Raw genomic sequence first — 13,000 nt, forward strand, 5'->3', positions numbered from 1 at the left:
CCATGTTTGTTTACACACAAGTAGTCTTACGTAATGGCAGAGTAAACAACGAACAGAAACATGACAAAATCCATTTTGCTAAAGATATTTACATCATTGTGAGTTTTATTTGTTATATATTTACAGAACAAGTTTACAGACAGATTTCGTGATTCTAATCGATCGATAAGCATTACCGAACTTAATTAAAGATGGTTACGTGGGTCCATGGGCCTAACTTTGGGGTGCTGCTTATATAACGATACGTCTTATACGTGAACAAAACTTGAAAAAATCGTAAAAAAGGCCTCTGCGGCTTATACACAGGTGAGGCTTATTGTCCGGAAAATACGGTATAAGTACATGGTGCAGACTTCAGGTGCTATATATATGTGACATTTGGTGCTCAGACCAATTTTAGAAGGAGACATATACATGTACACCATGTGTTTTGATCACAAGGATTATTTTCATTCATCAAAATCTAATGTACAGACCTTGTAAAGTGTTTTCTTTAACAATCTAGCAAATTACAGTACAATTTGATGGTTTTCTGTTAATAAATGGCGTCATTTCAGTCAGGTCTATTCAACATTCTGGTGACCAAGACACCGCACCGTCCAACCAAAACATGACATCACTTTCACCAGGTGTGGGGCTAGTCATTATCAAACTGTCTTTTCATGATGATTCTATAGGTATTGACTCCTGCTTCATCAATGTTAATCAGGCTAGAGAATTGTTGTATGATCAGGCTGTTTTCCTTTTCAGTGTTATATTGTATGAGTGAGAATATCAATGATGTCAGACTGTGGTAACACTTTGTTACCATTATAACCAAATAAAGCATGTTGGAAACTTGTTGAATGTTAAATGCCAATAAATGGAACCCTTGAAAAGACTTTAACAACACTATTTGAGTTAAGGTCTTGGAGTCCTACTAGTTTCAGTTCATGAAGTTCAACTGTAGTAGTTTTTTTTTCAATTTGTTGTTTGATGTGCGACATTGATATGAATGGCATAAAAAATCTGTGATGTACCTCATAAACTTGACATATCAATAATTGAAATTATATGGGTATTATAATTGTAATAGAAAATATACCATTTAAATTAAATGATAATCACAGTCTCCATGGAATTTCATACTTATGGTCCAAGGAGCTCTCAAATGGGTCGTTTAAATGCAAAGTTTAGAAAAAGGTGACTTGCACATTGATACCTTAATTTAATATTGAATGAAAATTCATGTTATTTTAAATGAAAAATGTGGTGAATAAATACATCATCTTTGTGTTTAATATGTCTTTTTCTTGTCATATTTCTATGCGAAAAATATTTCTATTAAAGCTCCCTGTAGCTGTACTTTTTAGACCATTTACAATTTCAGACCTGTAAGATAAGATAGGTCTATAATGAGTTAAGGGGAGATAATCAATCATAAGATTCAGTTAGCATAAGTTTATGTGAATCATGATACAGAGACAAATCCATTTCAGACCAGTGATATTCTTAATTAAGACAGGAAGGGGAGATATTATATTCTATTTCAAACCAGCATTAGATACAGTCCATAATAAAAAAAGAAGGGGAGATAATCTATCATCAGCATAAGATGAAATCTTATGCATCTAAAATTAGCATAAGATACATCCTATAAATAAAACAAAAAGGGAAGATAATATATCATCAGTTTCAAATTAGTGTTGGATACAGTCTATAAGGAAACAAGAAGGGAAGATAATATATCATCAGTTTCAAATTAGTGTTGGATACAGTCTATAAGGAAACAAGAAGGGAAGATAATATATCATCAGTTTCAAATTAGTGTTGGATACAGTCTATAAGGAAACAAGAAGGGGAGATAATCTATCATCAGTTTCAAATTAGTTTTAGATACAGTCTATAAGGAAACAAGAAGGGAAGATAATATATATCAGTTTCAATAGTTTAGTTTTAGATACAGTCTATAAGGAAACAAGAAGGGAGATAATATATCATCAGTTTCAAATTAGTTTGGATACAGTCTATAAGGAAACAAGAAGGGGAAGATAATATATCATCAGTTTCAAATTAGTGTTGGATAACAGTCTATAAGGAAACAAGAAGGGGGAAGATAATATATCATCAGTTTCAAATTAGTTTTAGATACAGTCTATAAGGAAACAAGAAGGGGAGATAATATATCATCAGTTTCAAATTAGTGTTGGATACAGTCTATAAGGAAACAAGAAGGGGAGATAATATATCATCAGTTTCAAATTAGTGTTGGATACAGTCTATAAGGAAACAAGAAGGGGAGATAATATATCATCAGTTTCAAATTAGTGTTGGATACAGTCTATAAGGAAACAAGAAGGGGAGATAATATATCATCAGTTTCAAATTTAGTTTTGGATACAGTCTATAAGGAAACAAGAAGGGAGATAATATATCACAGTTTCAAATTAGTGTTGGATACAGTCTATAAGGAAACAAGAAGGGGAGATAATTATATCATCAGTTTCAAATTATGGAGATACAGTCTATAAGGAAACAAGAAGGGGAGATTAATATATCATCAGTTTCAAATTAGTGTTGGATACAGTCTATAAGGAAACAAGAAGGGAGAGATAATATATCATCAGTTTCAAATTAGTGTTGGATACAGTCTATAAGGAAACAAGAAGGGGAGATAATATATCATCAGTTTCAAATTAGTGTTGGATACAGTCTATAAGGAAACAAGAGGGGAGATAATATATCATCAGTTTCAAATTAGTGTTGGATACAGTCTATAAGGAAACAAGAAGGGAGATAATATATCATCTGTTTCAAATTAGTTTGATACAGTCTATAAGGAAACAAGAAGGGGAGATAATATATCATCAGTTTCAAATTAGTGTTGGATACAGTCTATAAGGAAACAAGAAGGGGAGATAATATATCATCAGTTTCAAATTAGTTTTGGATACAGTCTATAAGGAAACAAGAAGGGGAGATAAATATATATCATCAGTTTCAAATAGTGTTGGATACAGTCTATAAGGAAACAAGAAGGGGAGATAATATATCATCAGTTTCAAATTAGTGTTGGATACAGTCTATAAGGAAACAAGAAGGGGAGATAATATATCATCAGTTTCAAATTAGTGTTTAGATACAGTCTATAAGGAAACAAGAAGGGGAGAGATAATAATATCATCAGATAATATATCATCAGTTTCAAATTAGTGTTGGATACAGTCTATAAGGAAACAAGAAGGGGAGATAATATATCATCAGTTTCAAAAATTAGTGTTGGATACAGTCTATAAGGAAACAAGAAGGGGAGATAATATATCATCAGTTTTCAAATTAGTGTTGGATACAGTCTATAAGGAAACAAGAAGGGGAGATAATATATCATCAGTTTCAAATTAGTGTTGGATAAAGTCTATAAGGAAACAAGAAGGGGAATGATAATATATCATCAGTTTCAAATTAGTGTTGGATACAGTCTATAAGGAAACAAGAAGGGAGATAATATAATCATCAGTTTCAAATTAGTGTTTGGATACAGTCTTAAAAGGAAACAAGAAGGGGAGATAATATATCATCAGTTTCAAATTAGTGTTGAGATAGTCAGTCTATAAGGAAACAAGAAGGGGAGATAATATATCATCAGTTTCAAATTAGTGTTGGATACAGTCTATAAGGAAACAAGAAGGGGAGATAACATCAATCAGTTTCAAATTAGTGGGATACAGTCTATAAGTGAAACAAGGAAGGGGAGATAATATATCATCAGTTTCAAATTAGTGTTGGATACAGTCTATAAGGACAACAAGAAGGGGAGATAATTAATCATCAGTTTCAAATTAGTGTTGGATACAGTGCCTATAAGGAAACAAGAAGGGGAGATAATCTATCATCATCAGTTTTCAAATTAGTGTTGGATACAGTCTATATTTAGGAAACAAGAAGGGGAGATAATATATCATCAGTTTCAAATTAGGTGTTGGGATACAGTCTATAAGGAAAAACAAGAAGGGGAGCCCTTTAATATATCATCAGTTTCAAATTAGTTTTAGATACAGTCTATAAGTAAGGGAAAAAAGGAAGGGGAGATAATATATCATCAGTTTCAATAATTAGTGTTGGATAACAGTCTATAAGGGAAACAAGAAGGGGAGATAATTTAATCATCAGTTTCCAAAATTAGTGTTTGGATAAAGTCATATAAATAGGAAACAAGAAGGGGAGATAATATATCAATCTCAGTTTCAAATTAGTGTTGGATACAAGTCTATAAGGAAACAAGAAGGGGAGATAATATATTCTCAGTTTAAATTAGTGTTGGATACAGTCTATAAGGAAAACAAAGAAGGGGAGATAAATATATCATACTACAGTTTCAAATTAGTTGTTGGGATAACAAGGAAACAAGAAGGGAAGATATAATATATCCATCAGTTTCAAATTAGTAAGGTTTAGATACAGTCTATAAGGAAACAAGAAGGGAAGATAATATATCATCAGTTTCAAATTAGTTTTAGATACAGTCAAATTAGTTTTAGTTACGTCTATAAGGAAACAAGAAGGGGAGATAATATATCATCCAGTTTCAAATTAGTGTTGGATACAGTCTATAAGGAAACAAGAAGGGGAGATAATATATCATCAGTTTCAAATTAGTGTTTTAGATACAGTCTATAAGGAAACAAGAAGGGGAGATAATATATCATCAGTTTCAAATTAGTGTTGGATACAGTCTATAAGGAAACAAGAAGGGGGAGATAATATATCATCAGTTTCAAATTAGTGTTGGATACAGTCTATAAGGAAACAAGAAGGGAAGATAATATATCATCAGTTTCAAATTAGTGTTGGATACGTACATTCTATTAGAATGAATATATGTACCTGGCCTACTATATCTTTCAGTCGGGTACGAATTGGTCCCTATGTGTCGAAGTGGAGCACTGCCTCCGAAAATCACTCGGGCACAGTTTTCTATACTTTATTGTAGGTTTCCAATTATTTTATGCGTATACATGCATTTACATATTATTTTTGTCCAAAACAAGCATAACTACCATTCTTAATATCTACCGTACAGCTCATGCGACGTCAAATTCACAATTTGCTGACTTGCCGTTTAAACTCCCTTCATAAAGTCTTTCATATGTATTATGTAAAAAAATAATGTCTCGATGAGAATTTGATAATCTATGTGGTTCAGTTTTAGCTACAATATTGCAGCTAACAGTCTATAAGGAAACAAGAAGGGAAGATAATCTATCATCAGTCTAAAATTAGCGTTAGATACAGTCTATAAGGAAACAAGAAGGGGAGATAATCTATCATCAGTTTCAAATTAGTGTTGGATACAAGCTATAAGGAAACAAGAATAGGAGAGATTAATCTATCTTTCGTTCTAAAGATTAGCATTAGAATCTATCAAGGAAGGCGGAGATAATCTATCATCAGTTTCCAAAAATTAATTGGAGATCAGGCTATAAAGATAACAAGAATAGGAAGATACAGTCTCAAATTAGCATTAGATACAGTCTATAAGGAAACAAGAAGGGGAGATAATCTATCATCAGTTTCAAATTCGTGTTGGATACATTCTATAAGGAAACAAGAAGTGGAGATAATCTATCATCAGTTTCAAATTAGTGTTGGATACAAGCTATAAAGAAACAAGAATAGGAAGATAATCTATAATCAGTTTCAAATTAGTGTTGGGTAGTCAGTCTATAATGAAACAAGAAGGGAAGATAATCTATCATTAGTTTCAAATTAGTGTTAGATACAGCTTAAAATGAAACAAGAAGGGGAGATAAGCTAACATCAGTCTCAAATTAGTGTTGGATAGTCAGTATAATGAAACAAGAAGGGGAGATAATCTAACATCAGTCTAAAATTAGTGTTGGATACAGTATATCATGAAACAAGATGGGGAGATAATCTATCATTTGTTTAAGACCAGTGTTAGATACAATCTATATAGTGAATCAAGAAGGGGAGATAATCTATTGACATCTGTTTAAGACTAGTGTTAGTTTAATAGTTATATCAGGAACTATATAGTGTTTGAACATCTGCCTTTCAGACTAGTATTAAGATAAACTAGTGTTTGACTAGTATTAATAAAATCTATGAGAGATAACTCATCATCTCATGGAACCTATTTGTTAGAAACTAGCAGAGTAAATTGAACAAACTAAATTGAAATTATGGTTTATCATAATTAGTTATAATTAACATCGATCATAAAAAGGTAAATTACATACCATTTGTTTCAGCCTGCCGCTTGACATGATCAATAAATTTACACCGCGCGGAAAAGAGGCCACCACATGTGGGGCAGGCTATCACTTTTTCTTGTGTATGGCTCCGTAAGTGTTCCTTTAAACGCCACCTAGTGTCCGCCACAAAGTCACAGCCTAAAATTTACAAAAAATCATTTAGCAATTATAAGATATTATATTATCGATGAATTTGAAAATCCTATTTTTGTCAATAACACTATGGACTTCCAAGACATTGCTTTATGCTCAAAAATCACTTCCGAATTGCACAAGAAAGCAAAGCATTACACAACTCTTTAACTTTATCTCACACTTAGAAATTGTAGTTACTTTCTTTAGCAGAGTTAATTCCCTTCCCATTCACATTTAAAAGTTACTTATCTTCCTATTCACATTTAGAATTTGTATTTGCAGAGTTCCTTCCCTTCCTATTCACATTAAAAGTTTTTTTATTTTAATTACCTTCCCATTCACATTTAGAAGTTTCTTATTATAATTACCTTCCCATTCACATTTAGAATTTGTAGCCACAGAGTTGCCTTTCTTTTGCTTCTTAATTTCTTCACAATTTTCAGCATGGTTATCAACATGGCGGTAAAACACCTCGGGGTTGTCAATTATTGCCTGTAAATATATAATAGGTCTATAATAAGATTGCAATATATATACAGTACATAAATCCAGACTTTTCCTTAAAGGCTCTAGTCTAGTTTATTCCTTTCTGTTTATTGATAGTCTCCTTATGCAGCAAAGGGGAAGGAGGTTGTTGTTTAACGTCCTATTAACAGCCAGGGCCATTTAAGGACGTACGAGGTTTCTTGGTGGAGGAAAGCCAAAGTTCTCAGAGAAAAACCACCGACCAGTCCCTGGCAACTGACCCACATAGAATTCGAACTCTGAACCCAGAAGTGGAGGGCTTGTTGCGATATGTCGGGACATCTTAACCACCCGACCTGTGCAGTAACAATCAGTGTTCACCGTAAAACCTTTTATCTCACTGTAAAAATGTAATAATACAATATTCCTCAAAGGAATGGGTAGGGTCTTGGAATAGCCTGACGTAAATTTTCAGCTTGGGCTAGTGGAAAATAGCCATACTAGGGGGCTAGTAAACTTTTTTGATAATTCAAAACGAAAAACATCAATATTAAGTCATAATAATACATAAATCCAGACTTTTTGAAAGTATCTAGGAACACTGAGTTATGTTGATAATTTTTGTTGTAAAATAGGTGAAAAGTCATGCATACGTACCATGTGAAAATTACGTTCTTGGTGGAGGAAAGCAACCAAGTTCTAGAAAAACATGGAGAAAAAACTCATCTCAGCTATCAGATGTGTAACTGTTATAGAACTGGAATCTATTGACCCACATAGGATTCGAATTCGGAACCCAGAAGTGGAGGGCTTGTTGCGATATGTCGGGACATCTTAACCACCCGCCCGCGTGCAGTAACAATCAGTGTTCACCGTAAAACCTATTATTTCACTGTGAAAATGTAATAATACAACATTCCTCAAAGGACTGTGTATGGTTTGGAACCATTTGGCCCCCAAATCTAACAATTTTTTAAACTAAGTATTCAGAAATGAAATTATAGGATTTGAAATAATTAGTACATCTCTGATTTAATTATAATAAAACTTTGCAGCTTTAAGTTGCTATGATAACCATCCAAAGATATACGTCAATTAACTGAATTTGAAAATTTAATCATTTCTTTACCTATTTTTTGATAGTTTTTGTCTAAGAAACATAGAACACAGCCTTGAACAAACTTAATATTTTTCACAGAATATATAGGTACCTCAAACACATCTGGAGAAATATTAAGTTTGTAGAAGAATGTGCTCTATATATGGTTAAAGAAAAACTTTCTAAATGAAAAACTTGAAAAATTGACTGAATTTCCTTTTTTCATCATTTTTGCATATTTAGCATACTTATTATACTTATTTCATCAAAGATGTACTTGATATTTAAAGTGAACAGTCTGGCAAAGAAAACCAGTCTAAATGCGTTCATTGGCCTTCCAAAAGTTCTCACATATTAATACGACGGTCAAGTTCTGCCTAGTTTCCCAGTTCTGACCATTAAAGTAAAGAAAAGTTGAAAGCATTGAAAGCGAGGCTGTGTGGAAATGTAACCACAGACATAGTGAGCCGGGAGGACGTTTTAGAATTCCCATACTTTAAAATAATTTTTCGTACACAGACAGATTTTGACGAGAGATTTTATTTTTCCATTTCATAAGAAATTATACTGGATACATTCACACCATTTTTACCGACTTTAGCCATCCTTGCCCGACTGTTCACTTTAACAATTTAATTACTAAATGACAAGTTTGATGGATAAGGGGCCAAAAAGCATTGAAACTGTGCATAAGTCCTTTGCTTTCATTTAATAAATCCCAATGACTGTGGTTTAGACTATACTCTCTTGTTCTACAATACTCACCTCACAGTTAAACCAACCACACTGAAGCCGCTCTGGAAGTTCTGGAATTAGGTTTCTTGTGTGCGTATCTAATAAACATTGGTCCATTCCAAGTCGGTTTAACAAGAGTGATCCAATGCATTTGATCTTGACATGAAAACAGTGGAAATAGGCATGTCTGAAGAAGTCATAATTCTCCCCCTGTACTTCAGTGCCACACTCTCGCCAGCTACACTGGAAACCATCCTCTGTAAAAACAGGTTTGTAAAATATTAACAATTTTCTATTCTTTCATAGAGGCAGCAGTGATCTTGTTATGGCATATTACAAGTAGACCTTCACCTTTTATGATCAGTAACAGGTGATGGCAAAAAGTAAAATTCCATTAATGCCCTCCACGCAGGGCTGTATTGGGAATCTGTTTTTTTCTTTCTTACTGATATTCCTTATTCTTTTCAGAACTTTAGACATACCTACCCGCAATATTATCTGTATGACAAAGGTGGTTTGACATATGTCGCAGGAACAGCTCCATTTCGGTAAAGACATCATGACAGTCGCCCCATTCACATGGGAGAGAAAGGTCTGTTTTAGATATCTTTACATCTGATCGCACTCGTTTGTTCCTTTTCTCCTTTGGGGGCATCTGTACAGATCACCTCTAAGCACCGCCAAGTTAAATGTCTAAGGCCTAGATATATTGCCAAAGAAAGAATAAAGAGGTCTTTATCACAATTTTACCAAAATAACATTGTACAAAAACAGAAGATCAAATACAAAGTTTAACACTATTATATCAATTTGTAGAGGGAATAAGATAAATTTAAATTCATATATATGTATGTCATGACGTAATTAATAAGTGAAAGTGGGGAAAATACACTGTATGACATGGTTTCAAAACCTTAGGACCTCCAAGTTTTTCTTTCAATTCGTACAACTGTACTAGTAAAAGGAAAGTGACAGCCTGTCTCTGTAATTCATGAGCTACAATTAATCTTATCAAAATATACTCATACAATATTTTGACTCTGTTTCAAAGAGGATCAGAGTAACAGAATGAGAATAACCTGTAGGGGTCTGTTATTAGAATGACTCAGCTGAAATCCTTTTTTGTTTTGGTTGAGAATGAGAATAACCTGTAGGGGTCTGTTATTAAAATGACTCAGCTGAAATCCCGTTTTGTCTTTGTTGGCAGAACCACTGGTTTGTCATACTAGTTTACAAACTCATAGGTTGGACAAACTATGGGTACTGTAATAGTCCTGTATTTTTAATAACTAAATAATTACTTCCAATGTAGGATTCAGGGCTCGAATTTCAGGCTGTTTTACTTGCTTTTTGCAAGTAGATATACCAGAATAGCAAGTGAAAAAAAATATGCACTTGCTTATTTTAGCAAGTGGTTTTTATCAGGGACAACTGTAAAAATGGCACAATGATTCTGAAAAATTGTTGTAATGGAAAATATGGGGGCCCAGTTCTTACAGTAATGTTGTTGATATTTATTATGTACTTATACATCTCACATCATCATGCAAAAATAAAGGATTTTATATATAACATAACTGTAATTTGAATACGGATATTAATTATAAGTAAAAAATATATTTTAGCAAGTAAAAATTTATGGCACTTGCTATTTTTAGCAAGTGGCAAAAAATGTAAAATTCAAGCCCTGGGATTGTTATTCATATGCGGATGTGCTCACAATTCTGTACACACACATATGATATTATGGATAATAGCCCTGCATTTGAGTAATGGTCCTGAATTTGAGAAATCATTAAGTTAATTAAATAATTACATAGATCAAGGACTTATAAATCCTTGTAGGACTGTAACTCATATGCAGGAGTGTGCCCAACACTCAAATATTGTGTACAATATTAATTATTTTGTAAATCATGTATAAAATTTGGCGTATTTTACATGGCCTAAAGAACAAACTGAAGGTTTGTTGAGCACTGTCCCTATTATCTGATGACCTTGCTACTAAATATTGAACACCCTTAAAAGTAAGACCAATAGCATTTCCCGAAGTTGAAGGAGACACAGGGTCAGGTTACTAATGATGACATATAAGATAGGTCACGTCTGTTTACATACATAATATGTAAGATAGGTCAGGTCTATTTACATACATTACACAAGGGGAAAAAGCTCCGTGTAATGTATGCAAATAGACATGAGTTATCTTATATATATCATCATTAGTAACAAGGTCCTGTTATTCAAATTTTCCTCAGCCATCAGGGTCATATAGTAAAGACAATATCTTTAAATGGTATATTAATGGATATAGGATGAAATATATGAAACGAGAAATTACTGTAAAATGTTCCAGAACTTTCTTTCCAATATTCCAATTGAACATACCACAAAATTCTATAGTATTTTAAGTTTTCGTCCGTTGTTTTGGACAAGGTGCCTCGGCAGGACTTGATCAATGGCGGGAGTATGATCTAGGTCTGCAAGGCGCTTGACATTGAAGGAAGAAAGAAACTCTAAAAATCAATATCCACATAGCGCTTGTATACCGTAGTTATGCTTACAAAGATCTAGGCCTATCCTATTATTTTAAAGTAATGTGTAGCGGAGGCCCAGAAAATAAAGATCTTTGGCTCATTTTAAAGCCATTTATATATATAGAAAAATATGCCAAGGGTGATAACAACATTGTATATGTCTGAAAATGATAAAGTAAATCTAACTTGTAACATTCTCCAATATTGTGTACAATATTAAATTTGTAAATCATGTATAAAATTTGGCGTATTTTACATGGCATAAAGAACAAACTGAAGGTTTGTTGAGCACTGTCCCTATTATCTGATGACCTTGCTACTAAATATTGAACACCCTTAAAAGTAAGACCAATAGCATTTCCCGAAGTTGAAGGAGACACAGGGTCAGGTTACTAATGATGACATATAGGGCCTGGTTACTAATGATGACATATACGATAGGTCACGTCTGTTTACATACATAATATGTAAGATAGGTCAGCCCTATTTACATCCATTACACAAGGGGGAGAAGCTCCGTGTGATGTATGCAAATAGACGTGAGTTATCTTATATATATCATCATTAGTAACAAGGTCCTGTTATTCAAATTTTCCTCAGCTATCAGGGTCATATAGTAAAGACAATATCTTTAAATGGTATATTAATGGATATAGGATGAAATATATGAAACGAGAAATTACTGTAAAATGTTCCAGAACTTTCTTTCCAATATTCCAATTGAACATACCACAGAATTCTATTGTATTTTAAGTTTTCGTCCGTTGTTTTGGACAAGGTGCCTCGGCAGGACTTGATCAATGGCGGGAGTATGATCTAGGTCTGCAAGGCGCTTGACATTGAAGGAAGAAAGAAACTCTAAAAATCAATATCCACATAGCGCTTGTATACCGTAGTTATGCTTACAAAGGTCTAGGCCTATCCTATTATTTTAAAGTAATGTGTAGCGGAGGCCCAGAAAATAAAGATCTTTGGCCCATTTTAAAGCCATTTATATATAGAAAAATATGCCAAGGGTGATAACAACATTGTATTGTCTGAAAATGATAAAGTAAATCTAACTTGTTGGCTGATCAAAATACAACACACATTAGGCCTACGACACGTTAACGTTACGCATAGTTAACCATTAGCTTATTTTAGAAGTTAGTTTGTAAAATTTTTAATACCCATTTTAGTACTTTGGATGAAAACATTGCTGATAATATGAAAAACATGAATTATGAAACACAGGAAGGCATCATAAATATTGACAATCATGAATACAAGCTGATCCATGATTTATCCATCCTGTGATTTATCTTTTTTTTCCTTTAAGCTTAAAATGGTGATGATGAATCGATGATGGGTCTAACACTGGTTAAGGTCTTATCAAAACTAAAAAGGAAGAAAGCCACTGGTGTATATTTGTAAATTGTAGATGGCATATCATGCAGAATTCTGAAATAATGTCAAAACTCTAGCTCTTTGATCGTTTGAAGTACAATATGCTCATGTAACCCAGGTAACCCCATGTCTCTTTAGATAAAAGTATATGTAATTACAGACCAGTTAGCATACAATATCTCAGAATTTCAAAAGTTTTTACGTCCCAGTATTTGATAAGTTTTTGATAGATTTCTGCATAATCAGCTTTCTACATATTTTAATAATATTTACCATGCAATTTTTAGCGGCTTTAATATGACGGGCTTTTGGTGCCAGACCACATCACTGCGCATGTTGGAGGACTGGCGGCAGGCCTTGTATGGTCACAACCATGTTTGGGCCATTTT

The 13,000-nt window shown here is 33.2% G+C and overlaps 1 protein-coding gene across 3 annotated transcripts in view; it reads right to left on the bottom strand.

Moving 5' to 3' along the window:
* LOC138317539 (histone H4 transcription factor-like) overlaps positions 1-12,039 on the bottom strand; it is a 34,705-nt gene extending 22,666 nt beyond the window's left edge. The window contains exons 1-5 of one of the 3 annotated variants that reach the window (XM_069259286.1): positions 11,956-12,039; positions 9,175-9,388; positions 8,719-8,945; positions 6,758-6,881; positions 6,240-6,392 (exon numbers count right to left, since the gene is read on the bottom strand). In XM_069259286.1, the coding sequence (XP_069115387.1) occupies positions 6,240-6,392; positions 6,758-6,881; positions 8,719-8,945; positions 9,175-9,343 (673 nt within the window). In that variant the 5' untranslated portion in view covers positions 9,344-9,388; positions 11,956-12,039. Of the gene's footprint in view, positions 1-6,239; positions 6,393-6,757; positions 6,882-8,718; positions 8,946-9,174; positions 9,389-11,029; positions 11,050-11,076; positions 11,163-11,955 lie in introns of those variants that run through there. The other 2 variants (XM_069259287.1, XM_069259288.1) reach the window with 2 other exon arrangements.
* Positions 12,040-13,000: the final 961 nt, after the last annotated feature.

This window comes from Argopecten irradians, chromosome 3 (assembly GCF_041381155.1).
Source record: "Argopecten irradians isolate NY chromosome 3, Ai_NY, whole genome shotgun sequence".
In the NCBI taxonomy this organism is placed as follows: domain Eukaryota; kingdom Metazoa; phylum Mollusca; class Bivalvia; order Pectinida; family Pectinidae; genus Argopecten; species Argopecten irradians.